Below are 20,647 nucleotides of genomic sequence, written 5' to 3'. Positions count from 1 at the left end.
ACATTGGTTTTATGTCCGGGGACCCCCTGCTTCCCGAGATACAGGCCTCTTTATGGGATGCCGGTATCTCCTATGCATTGAAATGTCCCGCGTCATAGATCGTGGGAACCAATTCCACACGCTGATTGACTGAAATACCTTGTGACACAGCGGCCATCTTGGATTTACTGACGTCATGTTAAAGGTAAATGAAGCACAGCCATTCTGATTGGCTGGCATCATTCCCTTTAAGTGACGTCACAGCAAAAAAAAAAAATTAAGTCTGCACATGGTTTTAACAGCCAATCAGGTGGCTGTTAACCATTGTGAGGGTAAATGTGACGTCACAAGCCATATTTAAGGCCGTGACGCCTCATTTGAGCCCAAGAAGCCGATGAGACAGCAACGGCTGGGATTTAACATGGGGTTTTATGGATTGACAGATGAAGAAAGAAGATAAAGAACAACAAGAAATGGTTACAGATGAAGATAGAAGACGGTGAGTAAAGAAAGAAAAAAGAAGTTTGGGGTACCTGAGCCGGATCCTGATGGCGGTGTTTAACCCCTTCATTGCCTTAGCGGTTACATTCATGTTTCCTGCCTCGGATGCATGCCGGGGGGGGGGGTCCGGAGCTGCTATTAATGGCTATCAGCTCCGGAGACCCCCGGCATCAATCCGAGGCAGGAAAAGGGCCTGATTTTTTCTAAGTCCCGACCCATCGCAGCTCATCGAGGCCATCTCCCCACCAATTGTCCAACAATTTTGTGGGGAATTGGATTTGGGGAGAAAATTGTTTTTTTAAGCCTGCGATGGGTTGCGATGGGCCGCGACACCTCTCTGAATAGCGGGAGTTTATCAACCCTCCGAAAATGGTTGATAAGGGCCTGATCGCTGCTCAGTCAGCGAATTTCAGACGGAGATAAAATTTTGCGTCGATACAGGCCGTTATCGAGCACTTATCGAGGCTATCTGAATACCAGTAGCCATTTTGGTCGATAAGTGCTCGATAAGGGCCTTATCGAGGCTTTCTGAATAAGGCCCATACACCCATGTGGGAATTGAACATTAACACATTAACACATTTTATATAATACACATGCAGGAATCGAACCCAGGAGCTTTCATATACTAGTACCAATTCTCTACCTCTACACAACAGGCTTGGTGTGGCAAAGCAGACACTATAAATATACTTAACCTCTAGAGCACATTGCAATGGACTGCACTGTAGCGTCGAGGTCAAGAATTGGTACTAGCATATGAAACATCCTATATATGTATTCAGCACTCAAAAGGTTAAGCTGTTTTAAGGAATCTTGTGGTCAGTGTGAAACTAATAGTATACATTGTTATTGGTATCAGGGGCAACTTGAAACCAAGGTGTATGATGCCCATTTTAGTGATAAGACTTGTTTTTGTAAGTTCCTAATGTTCCTGAGATAAGTTACGTGATGGTAACAACAGAAAAACAGGTATGTAAACAAGTATATAAATATACTTAAACTCTAGAGCACATTGCAATGGACTGCACTGTAGTGTAGAGGTAGAGAATTAGTATTAGCATATGAAACATTTTGGGTTCGATTCCTGTATGATATGGTATAATTTACTGTATAAAATAAATAAAATAATTATTTATAAATTATACATAAAAATAAAATAATTATTATTTTATCATTTTTAAATGAAAAATGGTTTTCAGGCAAAAAGGTGACACGGTGTGCTCATTTGCATGCTATTTCCCAGAATCCCTTGCTGCAGTTGAAGCACTGCACGCTAGGTGATAATGGTGAAAGGCAGGGTTGCAAACCTGTCTAAGAGGTGAATGTGCTCACAAGTGATCTTTTTATTTGCTATATGCTATATGGTGGAGGTTTCTTGTTGCTTTTTTCACCCACCATAAAATTAAATGTTGATATATAAAAATATTTGTGTAGCCCCCTGTAAACAGCACTGGCTATACCTATCTCCCTTCTACTTTGGTAAGTCCTATTAAGATCAGGCACCAGTAATCATCATGGGTCTTCCCCCTTCATAGCCCTGCCCTGAGTGGTAGATGCAGGCCTGGACTCTGCTGCAGGCGTGAGCAGGAGGGGATGGTCTGCTGACATCACGAGAGGTGGGGCTATCTCTATATTTAGCCGGCAACTCCTGTAAGTGGCGAGTCTTGTTCTGCCGTGGGAGTCTGCCAAGAGAGTCCTGCGGATCGGTCCGAGGATTTGGAGGAGACCGCGGTCTCACCCGCGCAGCCGTGCAGGAACAGAGAGAGAGAGAGAGGAGTGGAGAGACTCAGCCCTTTTAGTAGAGCTGATAGCATTATAGACCTGGTGGACCAATGCCCCTCACCCCACTGCCTGGGGTGATGGGGAGAATCCAATCCCCACCGCGAGGATAACCTCGGTGGTGGGCCGCGGGGTATTGAAGCCCCAGACCATCCTGTCGGAGGAGAAACTTGGAGTGAAGGAGAGGAGGAAATATCGGTGTGGGAGGAGAGCGGAGTAATTAGCAAGGCCCTGCTGTTGTTGTTGCGGCTACAGAAGGCCACTGCATTTGGGAGTTGCTGATCTGCCAATATAGAGACTATCCTTTGTACCAAAGACAGTGTGTGAGTTGGAAGCTATTACCCTGGGACCGAAAGGGTTCTTCTATACAGGTCCTGTCCCATATTCCTGGGAGTATAGAAGATGGAGGCGCTGCACCACTAAGAGATCATGGAGGCTACCACCCCAGAAGCCCGGTCCTGGCTCCCCAATAACATCGCGGGAACCTCAGGCCCTCCTGTTCCTCACAGGTATGCACCACACTGCATGTAATCTGCCCTCATGCACCCTACTGTATACACCACCGTAGAGTCTGGGGGATGGGGGGGAGCAGGGTTACATATGTATTCAGCACTCAATAGGTTAAGATGGGTTTTTTTTATATAAAACTTGGATTTTATTGGTTTTTAAAGCTCAGAAGAAGTATAACAGATATCCATTACAGGATCGTGAGTTTTTTTACATTCCATACATAAGATAACTGAGTACAGTGTATGAACATTGTTTATAACCTAACTGGGTCGGTGGGAAAGAAGGGAAATGATAGACAGGGGAAGGGAGGGGGGGTTGGGTGGGTGGGGCTTTTGGGAGGGGGAGGATGATGAATTTAGTTTAGATATATATTTTCTGTATTAAAAGTAGAATAGCAATACAATTATATATACATGTATTATATATATTCAGCACCCAACAGGTTAACATGTTATAAGTTCAACATGCTGCTTTCATGCTGCGTTCATGAAAGGCTCATGGTCAGCTTGGACATCAGAGTTCACATGTGGTTATAATTGTATAAACATTCTTTAGGTCTCTGTGTCTCGGGGTCTGTCTGTTTCTGTGATATATTATATCCCTGCCAGCAGAAGGTCCCTAGGGGTTTTTACCTCCTGAGGAAATCAGTCTGTTTAATCAGGAGAGAAAGAGACATTGATTGATGAGTTCTTTGTTCAGAAAAGTATAAGAATCATGGGTAATGTAGTTTAAACTACTACCCTTCTGTATTTTGAACTGACAAGTAAGAGTATGTATGTATCTTTGCTATGTAAAAGCTTATTGAAGATTGAAAGCTGATTGAAGAATAAACTGCTGATATATTTGAACTGAAACTGAGTCCTGATTTTCTGAAGAAGAAACTTTTGTAACATAATGGTGGAGAATGCGGGCAACGATCCCGCTAAAATGACAAGAGATGATGATAAGCAATGTGTTATTGAATTTGTCAGTAAAATTCAGGGGTTATCAGATGTAGTAAAGTTTAGAGCATTTGACTCACCTAATGTGGATCATGCTGCATCACAGATTTTGGAGGCTCGAATGCTTTTTCAAAATAAGGGCATGGAAGCAGCCAAAGTCTTTGCTTATCAAGGTTTTGAGGATGAAGGATTTGGTCAAGTATCTTATGTAGCATCAAGAGGTAGATCTGCTAACCGTGGGGGGTTCAAAGGCTCTCAGGGAAAAGGGCAGGGTTGGAACAATCAGAGAAATCAATCTGCTGATAATGCACAAAATCAGGAGTGTGTGTGTTTTTACTGTAATAAACCAGGTCATTTTAAAAGAAATTGTTACAAGTTTCAGGCAGACCAGGAAAACAAGGGTAAGGAAAATGGGCTTAACCCAGCATACAAGAAACAGGGACATGCCCAAACTTACAATAATCAAGTACAGTCAGTGCATGCTATCAGAAGCGAAGAGGAATATGTCATTCCTTCCGCTCCTTCAGCATCCACTTGTACTATTAGTGAATACCAGGCATGCAGGGATGAGATAATGTTAATAAAGGCTCGTATGGATGAGGTTGATCAATGCAAGTCTGGGGAAAGAATTGTAAAGGGATTAGTTGCTTCAGCATAGGGGTGTGGTCCTCCCATTGATCCTTTGTCGTACCTTACAGAAATTACTCTAGGGGGAGATGGCAGACCATATATACAAGGAACAATGGAGGGGAAAAGACTGGAGTTTTTAGTGGACACTGGGGCTTCAGTGTCTCTCACAAAAGAGAATATAGCCATAGATGATAGCAACACATCTATTACATTAATTGGGTTTAATGGTTCACATGACATGGCTTATTTAGCTTCCAATAAAAAAGTAAAATTACATTGGGGCACAGAAATATGGGATTTCTGGTTTCAGCCGGGAGGTCTGTATAATATTTTAGGGATGGACAATATTCTCAAACATGGATTAACTGTTGATTTGCATAATTTGATCCTTTGGAAAGCAAATTATGATAGTCCATGGCCCAGAGTTAAACCTAGAACAGAAGGGGTATGTTTTGGATTGACTGATTTTTGGGATACATGTCCTGTGCAAGTTAAAGAGAAACAAGCATTACTGGAGGACACTAGTGGATTGCTGGCACAGCTTCAATTGCAGTTTCCAGATCTCTGGTCCACATCCAAACAGGATTGTGGGCGGATGGAGGTGGAAGTTGTAGTTGAAGGTCCTGATCCACCAGCAGTAAGACAGTACAAATTCCCACAAGAAGCAGAAAAACCTATTAAAGAAATAATAGATGCTTTGGTAAGACAAGGGGCACTAAGAGAAGGTAATTCTAAATGCAATTCTCCAATTTGGCCAGTGAAGAAAGCAGCTGGGTCTTGGAGGTTGGTGGTGGATTTACGCGTTGTAAATAAATACACACCTCCAGCAGCACATCTCGTGGCTTCATCTCCTGATATCATGGCAAGGGTTAATGGTAAAGCAAAGTATTTTTCTTGCCTAGATATAAGAAACGGCTATTTTGCAATTCCACTTGCTGAGAAAAGTCAGTACAGGTTTGCTTTTACTTTTCAAAATAAACAATATTTATGGAGAGTACTCCCGCAAGGTTTCCATTCCTCGCCGGTATACTTCCATAAAGCGCTAGCAGGTGTAATTGAACCCTTAGGATATGGAGATAAGATTTTGCAGTATGTAGATGACCTTCTTATTCAAACAGAGGACATACAGGAGCATGTAAACATTTTACATTATCTTTGTGAAGCATTGATGCAAGCAGGCTTAAAATTGAACACACAAAAAGTACAGCTGCTGCAGTCAAAAGTTGCTTTTTTGGGAGTGGATATTACAGATCAAGGTAAATCTCCACGACAAAAACGTGTAGAAGCAGTACAACTGTTACCTAGGCCACTTACAATAGGTGATCTTCGGAAGTTTCTAGGATTAGTTAACTTCAGTAGAGAGTTTATCATGAATATGGCAGGAATTGCCAAACCATTGTATGATCTTTTAAAAGGTTCACAATTGCAGGACACGTTACTCTGGACAGATGTAACTGAGCAAGCATGGGTTCAGCTTAAACGGGAACTCAGCCGAGCCCCAACATTAGCTGCACCTGTGATAGATTCACCTTATATCATACAGTGTCATGCAGGGAAAGAATCTATTTCTGCAGTGCTTTTGCAAAAACAATACAAAGAAGAGAGGATATTGGGATACTTCTCTCGCTTAATGACACCAGTTGAGAAGGGGATGTATGAATGTGTTAAACAATTAATGGCTATTAATTGGGCTTTAGAAGCAATGGAACACATAATAGGATTTGGGACTGTTATAATCCAAACACCACATACACCTTTAAAACTTCTCCAGTCCCGCACAGACATGGCAGTACATTCTGCTAGATTAGCTCAGTGGGTATTAAAATTACAGGATCGACTCTTAACGGTAGAGAGTAGCACAAAATTTGTTTTACCTGAGCTAATGAATTTTTCTGGGACTCCTCATGATTGTCAGGAAGCAGTAGAGGAAGAGGCATGGTCTCCATTCTCCAAACAAATGAATCCGGACGGAGTATCATTGTTTGTAGATGGGGCACGCTTTTTCTATGAAGGGCAGTACAAAACAGGTTTTGCTATTTTGAATCCTGACACGCAAGAAGTCTGGAAATATAGACTTCCTGGAGGGATGTCAGCTCAAAGGGCAGAATTAGAGGCAGTTAAGAAAGCCATCAGTATGGGTTATGAACACTGTAACATCTTTAGTGATAGTGGGTATGTAGTTAAATCACTTACACTACATTTACCTGTATGGTCCAAGCGTGGTATGGTGGACTCTCAAAATAAACCATTGGCTCATGGTGTAATATTGCAAGAACTCTTTGATCAAGCTGCTAAAACACCTGAAAGGTGTAGTATCATAAAGGTTAAAGCGCACCAGGTCACAAAAGATTATGAGTCTATCAATAACAATCTCGTAGACAAAGCTGCTCGAGAAGCTGCTTTGGTAGGAGAATTGTTATATCCTGAACATATAATTCTTGCAGTTACCCTTAAAAGAGAAACACTAGGAGAACCAGTTGCAGATTTAAAGCTATTGCAACAACAGCAGGAATCTATGTTAAAAAGGGACTATACACTACATAAAGAAACAGGCTTATGGGGATCCATAAGAGATGATGGTACTTTCTGTCCATATGTTCCAAAAGGGATCTTAAAGGAACTAATTCAATTCAATCACTGTCAATTGGGTCATATAGGAATTCAATCTTTAAAAGAAATTATCATGGCTAAATTTGAGGGTGAAAATATTGAAAAAAGGTGTCAGGAAGTATGTGAGGAATGTTTAATTTGTGCTCAATTCAATCCAAGGCCCAAGGGACAGAGACCTGTATTACAGCGAGTGCCCTTGGCAGGTGGTCCCTGGGAATCGATTCAAATTGATTTCATAGGTCCTTTACCAGCAGCTCCAGGAGGGCTACAGTATTGTCTTGTAATAGTGGATATATTCTCCAAATGGGTAGAAGCTATTCCACTAACCAACAATACTGCTCTAAGCACAGCCAAAGCTTTGTGGAAAGAAGTGTTTTCAGTTTGGGGATTTCCAAGAGTAATTGAATCAGATAATGGGCCACATTTCATAGGTGAAATTATGAAACATTTATGTTCCCTGCTGGGGATCCAGCAGCGGTTTCATGTCCCATATCATCCGCAGTCAGCTGGGATAGTTGAAAGAATGAATAGAACATTGAAATCAAGACTTAAAAAGATGTTAGCAGAATATGGCAAACATTGGGTTAATCATTTACCAGGAGTTCTTATGTCTATTCGAGCAACACCCAATGCAAGAACACAGTTAACTCATGACTGGAAGGCGGATGCCTTTAGTTTTTCCATCAGAACCTCAAGTTTCGGGACCATTAAAGATGGCCACCGAGCATACTCAATGGTTATCTGTATTGCAAGGTCAGTTAGCTAAACTTTTACATTTTGCGGCAGAAAACATGGCTCCCAGAGAAAATGGGGATGTAAAAGTAAATCCAGCTTATAAGTTTCTTCCAGGAATGAAAGTTATGGTAAAAACTTTCAGGAAACCTGGCCCATGGCATGCAGGTTGGGAAGGACCTTATACTATTCTTAAGAAAATGGGTCAAACTGTTCTACAAATACAACGTGTTAATACCAAACCAAAAGCAAGTGCTTCAATGTTGGTACATATTGATCAATGTAAACTAGTTCTGAAGGTCAAGGGTTAAAGAACAATGATACTGTTTTATTTTTTTATGTTACAGATGACTTTTAACATTGGACAATGGACTGTACGACCATTTGGATATGAAGCATTTATGATGCAGGAAGGGTATAAGCGAATACCTGATTCAGAACAATGTTCAGATGAATTCATTCCAAAGAAACTTTTACCAAAGAAAGAAGCAAAACAACGGAAGATCTGGAACTGGGGGATCTCAGTATACAGAACAATGACATTATTATTATTATGTAGTACAATGGTTTCTTTGGGTACAGCAATGGAATGTGAAGAACAAACTAATCTTGGTAAATGTATGAAATATCCTTATGAGTGTGTCTTAACAGGAGTTTTAAGTGATCATAGTAATGATACACGGTTTTGTAGAAGGATAGGAGGGGTTAATCAGATAATCCAGGGAGTGGTAAGAGTAAACAATGTGGAATGTTGGAGGTTTAATAGGACAAAACTAGTGATAATCAGGTTAAACATGACAAAAACAAATACTAACATTTGGGCAGACTATGATTCTCAAGTTAATTGTTTGGTTCCCAGCAATGTATATAACCAATTAACTATTGATGTACAGGTAACTTCAGAAAAGGAATGTCAGATGTTACACAGTACTTCAGTAATAATGCCATCAGAAATAAAAGGAGCAGAGTATAAAACAAATTATATTGAAGGAAGGAAGTGTTCAACAACAATTAAAAGTTATCCATGGCATCCATCTGGGAGAGTTACAAATTTCTATACTTATCCTGAACACATAGGGTATAGAATGAAAAATAATGAGTCAGAATGGTTACCAGAATTAGAAAATGTTGTAGTAGTTCACACTGATCCGAATGATTGGTTAAAATGGAGAATAAGAGGGATGGTTTTTGTTAATAGAGTAAAATGTATGGAAGTATTATCTGATCGAGTTATCATTTTAGATTTAAATATACAAAATAATGTGACAACACTTAAAGTACGGAATTCCACTCAGGAATGTACAGTAACATCAGGAGAAGGATCTCAGCTCCAAGCAGAACTGACAGTAAATATTGGAGCACCGTGTAGATTTTTTGGTGACAAAACTGTTATTAGTCCTTTTACTGGAATACCTATGATATTAGAAGCTGAGAGAGAATATGGTGAACCATGCTATATTAAGTATCAAAGTTATCCTTGGCACTCTAAAGGAAGAATTAAAGGTAAATTGTTTGATTCACAGTTTGTAGGGTATGAGGCAAATATTAATGGTCATTGGATCAAGCCACTAAAGTCAGCTCTAGTATTTGGAATTTACACTCATGTCTATTCATGGGATAAGAATGAGACAAAGTACAGTGAATCTTGTGGATTGTTGGAACAAGTGAATAAACATCCCATAAGAATTATGAAGGATGGGGATGCACAAATTTTAACTGATGCACAATTTGGGATATACACTTTTCATATTGATATGACGGATTGGAATATATCCAAGCAATATCCTCAATGTGAAAGGTATATTCAAATGGTACATAAAGGTTTCCATTCCTGGCTAGGAAAGGAGACAGTTCAAGCTAATCGTACCAAAAGAGGATTAGATACAGTTTTGGGAGGATTTGGTACAGCTGCAGGATTCCTAAATGGAATTGACATTGAAACTCTGTCATCCAGATTGAGCAATTTAGCTTCGGTGGGAATGAAGAATGCTGATGCTAATCTGTTACATTCACATATAACAAACAATGTAATTCATTCTCAATTTAAAGGTACCATTGAGGTGATCAAATATTTAGCAGAGAAAGAGTGGACTATAGCAGATGCTCTAAGTACATTAGCAAATGATACAGGTTTAGCTTTTTCATGTATCATAGCACAACAGGAGATCTATGTTAATGGAAAAATTTTGTTACAAGCATTGGATAATCATCAATGGCCATATGAGATACCTTTGCAATTGGAGGATTGGATTTGGGAATATGCCAAGTTATGGAAAATTCAATGGCTAGGTTGTGTTAATAGGGACATTTCTAACTGCCATTTTACAGTACTCTTACCAATTAGTGGAAAAAGACAAAAACTATACAGAATCATAGATATGGGTATGATTTCTAATGAAAAATGGATTACTCATGATATTCCAATGAATTTAAAAATAGTAGGGAATGACACACATCCACTATTTAAATATGATGTTCGACACTGCATGGAAGATGATAAGACTTTTGTTTGTCCAGAAGGAGTAGCAGTTAAACAGGCAATTGATTGGTGTTGGCAAGGCCAGGATACCTGCTTATTACATGTAGATCCTATTCCTAATCAGTTGAGTTGGATATTAAATGATGGAAAAGTATGTTGGAATCATTTTAAGGGCAATGTCACCATACATAGTGCAAATTGTTCGGTTACCATACATTTGCCTCAAGGAAATTACTGTACTAAGAGGTCTGTTATTGAAGTTAAAACATATAATCATAATGGTGTTATGTATTCAGTCAAACCAATGATACCTATTACTGTAAATTTCACATTGACATATTACCAGAAGTATATACATTCAGTGATATTGGGATATGGGGAAGAATTCTATGATGAATTAAGAAATCATACAAAATTACAACAGATAATTACAGAATTATCAAAATTATCTCACACTTCACTTGTGCAGTTAGAGATTGTTAATGGGAAATTAACTACGATAAAGATGGACTATAGTGAAGAGAATACATCCTGGTGGCAGAGATGGTTTGGGAAAAAGCCTTCTCTTGCTCAAGGAATAATACATTGGGTGACCCATCCGCTGTTGGTAATTGTTATTTTAATCTTCATACTTATTATATGTTGTGTTATTCTATTTAGAAGAATGGGGAAATTGAATGCAGATATCACCGATGCTGAATTTAAATTCAATTTTTTAATTACAAGATCAGCTTATAAGAAATGATACTTACAGTATCAAAGAGGGGCTTGATGAATTTAGTTTAGATATATATTTTCTGTATTAAAAGTAGAATAGCAATACAATTATATATACATGTATTATATATATTCAGCACCCAACAGGTTAACATGTTATAAGTTCAACATGCTGCTTTCATGCTGCGTTCATGAAAGGCTCATGGTCAGCTTGGACATCAGAGTTCACATGTGGTTATAATTGTATAAACATTCTTTAGGTCTCTGTGTCTCGGGGTCTGTCTGTTTCTGTGATATATTATATCCCTGCCAGCAGAAGGTCCCTAGGGGTTTTTACCTCCTGAGGAAATCAGTCTGTTTAATCAGGAGAGAAAGAGACATTGATTGATGAGTTCTTTGTTCAGAAAAGTATAAGAATCATGGGTAATGTAGTTTAAACTACTACCCTTCTGTATTTTGAACTGACAAGTAAGAGTATGTATGTATCTTTGCTATGTAAAAGCTTATTGAAGATTGAAAGCTGATTGAAGAATAAACTGCTGATATATTTGAACTGAAACTGAGTCCTGATTTTCTGAAGAAGAAACTTTTGTAACAGAGGACGGCTTAGGATCCATTCGAACCTATGTTGCCTGTGATGTAGCTTCCAGAATCGGGGTTGTGTATACGATTATTTGCCTCTCCAACTTAATCTACCTGATAGTGACTGACAGCCGGTCGACCAAAGATATCATCACAGGAGAACGCATCTGCAATTATTAAAGCATTATTGTGGTTATCTCTACCCCCGGGGATGTCTGTCTGGGCAAACCAGGGTGTCCATACTTTAAGAAAAAATTTCATATAGCTTAATTTGCTTGTTACCTTGACAGCAGAACCGACTACCTCTATATACATTTGCGATGTGAGTCCCTTTGTTGACGTCTCACTAAGACAGAGCCTTTCAAATGATGGCAGTGGGGGTGTGGGTTAAATTTATTATCGAAAGCTCTGATCTGAAGGTATCTATACAGCTCTGATTGTGGGATAATTTTATCTGAGTTGATTTGTGCAAATGGCAAAATTTTGTTGTTACCTTCCTGATCTCTAAGTCGTACTATACCCTTACGTTTCCAAATTGCAAAGTTTGCCCTAATTAAGCCAGGAGCAAAAGATGGATTGTCCCAGAGAGGGGTCATCATGGTGTTTTTGGTAGTTATATTACATTTGAATTTAGTCGCCTCCCAGATCGACAACGAATTGGTCATTGAGGATAGCGGTGATGGTATAGCTTTCCTAGCTATTTTTGGGCTCCAAATTAAGTTGCCTAGCTCCAATGGTGAGCAAGCAGCGCTCTCTGATGCTACCCAGCGTCTCAAATCCGGGTTTGTGTGCCATTGAGAGATTTGGCATAATTGTGCCGCTTTGTAGTATGATAACAAGCAAGGTACCGCTAGCCCCCCTTCTGCAGTTTGTCTCTGGAAGGTTCGTTTATTTAGTCTTGCTTTTCTGCCGCCCCATATAAATTTGGAGATTGAAGATTGAAGGCTGAGTATCTTGTTCAATCTTAGTGGCACCGGGAGCGCTTGAAATAGATATAGGAGTCGCGGTAGTAAATTCATCTTCACGCTATTTATTTTACCAATCCAAGATATGTTAAATTTTGACCAGCGACCTATATCCTCCCGTAGGGTCCTGATTAACCTGGGGTAGTTTGCCCTGATACTACGAATTATAATCTTTGGGAATATATATTCCCAGGTACTTAATCGCTTTATTCTGCCAATTGAAGTTGAAATTGATGGAGATGAGTTTTTCTAATGGTTTCGGTAAATTTATGTTTAGGGCTTCTGATTTACATTGGTTAATCTTTAACCCTGAGATTTTTTTTAATTGACCCAGCAACTCAAAGAGATTGGGAAGCGACATCAGGGGTCAGGGGAAAACACCAGGAGGACATCATCTGCATATAGGGCTAATTTATGTATTTGGTTCCCAAACTCCAGGCCTGTGATATCCTTATGGTCATGAATCTGGGCCGCCAGCGGCTCCATACACAGGGTGAATAGGAGGGGTGAGAAGGGCAGCCTTGCCTTGTCCCACTTTTAATCTTGAAGGGATCGGAAGGGAAGCCCTAGTGTTATTTTTTCACCGAACCCAAATGCCTTTTTCACCCACCATAATTTAAAATGTTGATATATATATATATATATATATATATATATATATATATATATATATATATATATATATATGTATGTATTCAGCACTCCATAGGTTAAGATGTTTTAAGGAATCTTGTGGTCGGTGTGAAACTAATAGGATACAATGTTATTGGTATCAGGGGCAACTTGAAACCAAGATGTATGATGCCCATTTTAGTGATAAGACTTGTTTTTGTAAGTTCCTAATGTTCCTGAGATAAGGTACGTGATGGTAACAACAGAAAAACAAGTATGTAAACAAGTACGTCATTTAGTTGGCAAAAGCGAGTTCGCTGAGACAGTGATGTATATCTCTTTGAGCTAAGGGTATAAAATGTAGCTGTCGCAGGATACGCCACTGCCTTCTCAGATACTCGCCACCTTGAATAGAAGTATTTTGTATGCTGTATCCTTGCTAAATCGCTGAGCTGATTGAAGAAATAAAGATTGCTGATTTGAACGGCAAACCTGATTCCCGATATTACATTGCCGAAGTTTTTCTCACCGTTAACATCTCTTGACATCTCCAGTTGAGATCCTCAAGACCCCACCATAATGTTTCAGGTTGTCTCATCCCTCCTCCTCCTCTCTATCTTCTCAGTAGGACAAGGGAACTCTAAAAATGTCATCAGTGTCTCCAACGGAGGTGAATTGGGTGACTGGGGGCGACATGAAATGTGTCCCGTCGGTTTCCGTGCCAGAGGATTCTCTCTCAAGGTGAGATAAATATCTATAATAATAATAATATGATTTCTTGCATGGCAATGTATGTGCTTCTGTATATGGGATTTTGATGGCAAAATATATAAATTGCCCCGCAGAACTTACAATCTAATTTTGGAGACGCAGTCAAATGCCAGGACTACTTCAGAGGCCAGCTAATTACTGCAAAAATCTCCTTTATAACGGTGATTTATACTTTTACTCTCTGTATTTAGAAGTAGCCGATACTCCCTCCCCACGTGTTAGATAACCCCCTTTCATTGTCCATATTAGACACTATGGGGGCTGTGCACAAAGCAGTGATACAGTAAGTGTTTTTAAGTGAGATAAATGCCGTTATGGCGCAATTTATGGCGCAATTTTTTTATCAATGACTGTGTTTTGGTGATAAAAAGCCTTATAAGCACGATACTGCAGTATTATCACTGCTTTGTGAATCGCGCTGCCCGCAATTTTGCACCTAAGGCATTTATCTCACTTAAAACCCCTTACAGTATCACTGCATTGTGCATAGACCCCCCTGTGTGATGGGGACGATGCACCCAATAGGTTGACCATTGACTGGCATAGTGTTAAATGATGCCCATATTATATGGGCATGATGTACCCACTGTGCCATTCAATTGTTTTATTGGCAGTTGTTATGCATTTAGTTAGCCATTTGATGTGTTTTATTTTGCAATGTAAGGTGTTTTATTTTGGCCTGTTTTTTTATTCCTTCACAATTTCTTGCTATAGTGGTAAATAAATCATGTCTGTATTATATGAGCATGATGTACCCACTGTACCAATGAATGGGTGAAGGGTAGTTGCCTGGGGAGGGTGGTTAGGCCTCCTGGGTGGGTAGTGGCAGATGGTAGGCTAACCCCTTAATTACTAACGCGGTTACTAACCGCTAAGGTGATTAAGGGGTTAGGGGACATTAGATTGTCTTTTTTTATGCACTGTATTGTTTGTGGCAACGGAGGACATGGACGCATAAGGATGAGGACGGCCTTCATCGTGGCAGCCTGGCAGGGGTTTGTGCAAGATTTCTTAACTTTATTTCTGCTGCTTATCACTGCTTAGTGCATATTCCCCTATATATAGGAAATAATACATTCCTCTTTAATTCCCTTATTGCAATTTCTCTTTTTAACCTCACTTTTCTACCCCTCGTCCCTTTTCCCTATGAGAAATCTCCTTACATTACCTAATATAAATCCTTTTACTCTCCCTTTCAGTATTAGCCATTGTTTTACCTATTTAGATAATCCCCCGTTCTATCCCCCTGATAGAAATCCTTTAACTCTCCCCGCTATTAGAAATCTCACGTGTTCTCCCCAATCATAACCCCCCTTATTGCCTCTATTAAACATCACACTTATTCTACCCTATAAAAAATCCTCTTTAGTCTCCCCCTACGTAATATCCCCTTTATACGTCCCCTATTAGATATCCCCCTTGCTCCCCCTATTAGAATCCCCCTTACTCTCCCTATTAGAATCCCCCTTACTCTCCCTATTAGAATCCCCATTACTCCCCTATTAGAATCTCCCTTACTCCCCTATTAGAATTCCCCTTACTCCCCCTATTAGAATCCCCCTTACTCCCCCTATTAGAATCTCCCTTACTCCCCTATTAGAATCCCCCTTACTCTCCCTATTAGAATCCCCTTTACTCTGCCTATTAGAATCTCCCTTACTCCCCCTATTAGAATCCCCCTTACTCTCCCTATTAGAATCCCCCTTACTCCCCCTATTAGAATCCCCTTACTCCCCCTATTAGAATCCCCCTTACTCCTCCTATTAGATATCCCCTTACTCCCCCTATTAGTACCTCCCTTACTCCCCCTATTAGAATCCCCCTTACTCCCCCTATTAGAATCCCCCTTACTCCCCCTATTAGAATCCCCCTTACTCCCCTATTAGTATCCCCCTTACTCTCCCTATTAGAATCTCCCTTACTCCCCCTATTAGAATCCCCCTTACTCCCCCTATTAGAATCCCCCTTACTGTCCCTATTAGAATCCCCCTTACTCTCCCTATTAGAATCTCCCTTACTCCCCCTATTAGAATCCCCCTTATTCTCCCTATTAGAATCCCCGTTACTCCCCCTATTAGAATCCCCTTACTCCCCCTATTAGAATCCCCCTTACTCCCCCTATTAGATATCCCCTTACTCCCCCTATTAGTACCTCCCTTACTCCCCCTATTAGAATCCCCCTTACTCCCCCTATTAGAATCCCCCTTACTCCCCCTATTAGAATCCCCCTTACTCCCCCTATTAGTATCCCTCTTACTCTCCCTATTAGAATCCCCCTTACACACCCTATTAGAATCCCCCTTACTCCCCCTATTAGAATCCCCCTTACTCCCCCTATTAGTATCCCCCTTACTCTCCCTATTAGAATCCCCCTTACTCTCCCTATTAGAATCCCCCTTACTCTCCCTATTAGATATCCCCTTACTCCCCCTATTAGATATCCCCCTTACTCCCCCTATTAGAATCCCCCTTACTCCTCCTATTAGAATCCCCCTTACTCCCCCTATTAGTATCCCCCTTACTCTCCCTATTAGAATTCCCCTTACTCTCCCTATTAGAATCCCCCTTACTCTCCCTTTTAGATATCCCCTTACACCCCCTATTAGATATCCCCCTTACTCCCCCTATTAGAATCACCCTTACTCCCCCTATTAGAATCCCCCTTACTCCCCCTATTAGGAATCCCCTTTGCTTTCCCATAATCCCCTAAATCCCAAACCTCACTATAACACCCCCCAGTTGGTCCGAGTTTCTGGCCCAGATATGGGGGGCCGATATCTCAATTATTGACATCCGATGCCCCATACCAGGGCCTGTAAGTCGGGAAGAAGGGGGGGGGGTCCCTGAGTCAGAAATCAAAGCAGTCTAAGAATTGCCCCATAACTCCGTTCTGCCCCCACTGCTGCCTTCTTACCCCATTTAGGTCTGTTCCCTAATGAGAAGTGTTACCTGTAACCCCATAAAGAGCCCCCTCGTTCTCATATCCCACAATTAAGATTAATCTGAGAAGCAACATAGGTAAATTATATGGTCAGGTCAGTGACGTGTTTAATGGGTTAAAGTGTTAGTCCCACATAGGGGCAAAGTGACCTAATGACAGGGGCGTGTTTAGTGGGTTAAAGGGTCAGTCCCACCTAGGAGCAAAGTGACCTAATGACAGGGGCGTGTTTAGTGGGTTAAAGGGTCAGTCCCACGTAGGGGCAAAGTGACATAATGACAGGGACGTGATTAATGGGTTAAAGGGTCAGTCCCACGTAGGTGCAAAGTGACCTAATGACAGGGGCGTGTTTAGTGGGTTAAAGGGTCAGTCCCACGTAGGGGCAAAGTGACCTAATGACAGGGACGTGTTTAATGGGGTAAAGGGTCAGTCCCACATAGGAGCAAAGTGACCTAATGACAGGGACGTAATTAATGGGTTAAAGGGTCAGTCCCACGTAGGAGCAAAGTGACCTAATGACAGGGATGTGTTTAGTGGGTTAAAGGGTCAGTCCCACGTAGGGGCAAAGTGACATAATGACAGGGACGTGATTAATGGGTTAAAGGGTCAGTCCCACGTTGGAGCAAAGTGACCTAATGACAGGGATTAATGGGTTAAAGGGTCAGTCCCACATAGGGGCAAAGTGACCTAATGACAGGGACGTGTTTAATGGGTTAAAGGGTCAGTCCCACCTAGGAGCAAAGTGACCTTATGACAGGGGCGTGTTTAGTGGGTTAAAGGGTCAGTCCCACGTAGGGGCAAAGTGACCTAATGACAAGGACGTGTTTAATGGGTTAAAGGGTCAGTCCCACGTAGGAGCAAAGTGACCTAATGACAGGAATTAATGGGTTAAAGGGTTAGTTCCACGTAGGGGCAAAAGTGACCTAATGACAGGGAAGTGTTTAATGGGTTAAAGAGTCAGTCCCACATAGGGGCAAAGTGACCTAATGACAAGGACGTGTTTAATGGGTTAAAGGGTCAGTCCCACATAGGGGCAAAGTGACCTAATGACAGGGAAGTGTTTAATTGGTTAATGGGTCAGTCTCACCTAGGAGCAAAGTGACCTAATGACAGGGACGTGTTTAATGTGTTAAAGGGTCAGTCCCACGTAGGGGCAAAGTGACCTAATGACAAGGACGTGTTTAATGGGTTAAAGGGTTAGTACCACGTAGGGGCAAAGTGACCTAATGACAGGGATTAATGGGTAAAGGGTCAGTCCCATGTAGGGACAAAAAGTGACCTAATGACAGGGACGTGTTTAATGGGTTAAAGGGTCAGTCCCACATAGGGGCAAAGTGACCTAATGACAGGGACGTGTTTAATGGGTTAAAGGGTCAGTCCCACCTAGGAGCAAAGTGACCTAATGACAGGGACGTGTTTAATGGGTTAAAGGGTCAGTCCCACGTAGGGGCAAAGTGACTTAATGACCGGGAAGTGTTTAATGGGTTAAAGGGTCAGTCCCACCTAGGAGCAAAGTGACCTAATGACAGGGACGTGTTTAATGGGTTAAAGGGTCAGTCGCACCTAGGAGCAAAGTGACCTAATGACAGGGACGTGTTTAATGGGTTAAAGGGTTTGTCCCACGTAGGTGCAAAGTGACCTAATAACAGGGATTAATGGGTTAAAGGGTCAGTGCCACGTAGGGGCAAAGTGACCTAACGACAGTGATGTGTTTAATGGGTTAAAGGGTCAGTCCCACGTAGGAGCAAAGTGACCTAATGACAGGGGCGTGATTAGAGGGTCAGTCCAACTTAGGGGCAAAGTGACCTAATGACAGGGACGTGTTTAATTGGTTAGAGGGTCAGTCCCACTTAGGTACAAAGTGACCTAATGACAGGGACGTGTTTAATGGGTTAAAGGGTCAGTCCCACAAAGGGGCAAAGTGACCTAATGACAGGGACGTGTTTAATGGGTTGAGGGGTTATGAGTAGTTATATATGAGATGGACACATTGTAACTGATCTTCCTAATACAGGTGGAAGGGAATCAGGGGAAGGGGGATGATACGGCTCTGAACGCGATACGGCTGCACTGTGTTAGCAACAACAACAATGGGGAATATTCAATCCAGTCTTCTGAAGGAAGGTGAGCCTCACATAACATTATCTACAGCTTTCCAAACCTCACAGGTCTCTTCATCACACGTGCCGAGCTTTCCAAACCTCACAGGTCTCTTCTTCACATGTACAGAGCTTTCCAAACCTCACAAGTCTCTTCTTCAAATGTGCCGAGCTTTTCTAACCTCCCAGGTCTCTTCTTCACATGTACAGAGCTCGCCAAACCTCACAGGTCTCTTCTTCACATGTGCAGAGTTTGCCAAGCATATATTACGATGACAGGATTTTGGGGTGTATAAGGAGGGGTGTTTAAGGGAGTTCCGAGGGCAGCAAAATGTTGGGGTTTATAGGGAGGGAAATTAAGGCAGCTGTGAGGATAGCACGGTATTCGGGTAAATAGAGAGGGGTATCACCAGAAGATTAAGGGAGGAGGTGATACCACTTTACAGATTAAAAATCCCCTTAACTCTCACCCAATTAGAGATCCCCTTTGCTCTCACCCTATTAGAGATCCCCTTTGCTCTTACCCTATTAGAGATCCCCTTTGCTCTCACCCTATTAGAGATCCCCTTTACTCTCACCCTATTAGAGATCCCCTTTACTCTCACCGTATTAGAGATCCCCTTTACTCTCACCCTATTAGAGATCCCCTTTACTCCCCTGAAGGACGTAGGACAGGAGTAATACCACTATATAGATAATTGGTAATATCTCCACCTAAAATCCTGTGCCCGTCCTACAGGTTAGGTCTCCTTTGCAAAAGCACCTAGGAAGTTTCCTCTTCACCACTAACCACGTCCTCCTTCTTCTCTCTTAGGTGGGGCTCATGGACCTGCCCTGTGCGGTGTCCCAACGGCAACCTCATCGCTTTCAACTTGAGAGTAGAGCCACCTCAGGGGGACGGTGACGACACTGCCGCCAACAACATCATGTTTAAGTGCTCAGACGAAACGATACTAGAGGGATCTGGACTCTCGTGGGGGACATACGGACCCTGGAGCCAGTCCTGCGAAATAGGGATCTGTGGCATCCAGACCAGGGTGGAGCCAAACCAAGGAGACGGAGATGACACGGCCCTCAATGATGTCATGTTCACCTGCTGTAGCAACTGAGTCTTCTCCCTTCTCAACTTCCCCATGAAGGGTCTCCAGTTGGTCGACATTCAATTGTGAAGGTCTTCGGTGGGTGGGGGGAAGGGTTAAGCCAGCGACGTCTCTAAATATATCTGGTGGAGATGGTTGGAGATGCAGATCTTTTAGGGCCCAAATTAGTGGGACGTTCGTACTGTTCAATTTGAAATTGTGAAATTAAATTGAATTTTAATGTAAAATAAAATGGAAGTATTCATTGTGACTATTTGTATCCAGTGGCAGACCATGAGAACTGCAGGCTGGGAGCGAGAGAGACCACAGGTCAAACCCCACCCTGGACATTCTTAACACCTTGTGATTTGGCCTTGAGCCTGTGTGTGTGTGTATGTGTGTGTGTGTGTGTGTGTGTGTGTGTATGTGTGTGTATATGTATGTATGTATGTATGTATGTATGTATGTATGTGTATGTGTGTGTATGTGTGTATGTGCATGTATATGTGTGTGTATGTATGTGTATGTATATATATGTGTGTGTGTGTGTGTATTTATGTATGTATATGTGTGTGTATGAATGTATGTATGTATGTATGTATGTATATATGTATGTATGTGTATGTATGTATGTGTATGTATGTATGTATGTATGTATGTATGTATGTATGTATGTATGTGTATGTGTGTGTATGTGTGTATGTGTGTGTATGTGTGTAT

General features: G+C 41.4%; 1 protein-coding gene across 3 annotated transcripts in view; it reads left to right on the top strand.

Annotated features, from left to right (window-relative positions):
- LOC142470867 (vitelline membrane outer layer protein 1 homolog) overlaps window positions 1-20,198 on the top strand; it is a 230,000-nt gene extending 209,802 nt beyond the window's left edge. The window contains exons 1-4 of one of the 3 annotated variants that reach the window (XM_075577670.1): window positions 2,133-2,771; window positions 13,666-13,781; window positions 18,764-18,873; window positions 19,663-20,198. In XM_075577670.1, coding sequence (XP_075433785.1) covers window positions 13,740-13,781; window positions 18,764-18,873; window positions 19,663-19,957 — 447 coding nt within the window. In that variant the 5' untranslated portion in view covers window positions 2,133-2,771; window positions 13,666-13,739 and the 3' untranslated portion in view covers window positions 19,958-20,198. Of the gene's footprint in view, window positions 1-2,132; window positions 2,772-13,405; window positions 13,782-18,763; window positions 18,874-19,662 lie in introns of those variants that run through there. The other 2 variants (XM_075577669.1, XM_075577668.1) reach the window with 2 other exon arrangements.
- The last annotated feature ends 449 nt before the right edge of the window (window positions 20,199-20,647 follow it).

The sequence above is a fragment of the Ascaphus truei genome, chromosome 20 (assembly GCF_040206685.1).
Source record: "Ascaphus truei isolate aAscTru1 chromosome 20, aAscTru1.hap1, whole genome shotgun sequence".
Lineage (NCBI taxonomy): Eukaryota > Metazoa > Chordata > Amphibia > Anura > Ascaphidae > Ascaphus > Ascaphus truei.
Note: the sequence above shows the minus strand (reverse complement) of the source record. Positions and strands in the feature narration are given on the sequence as shown.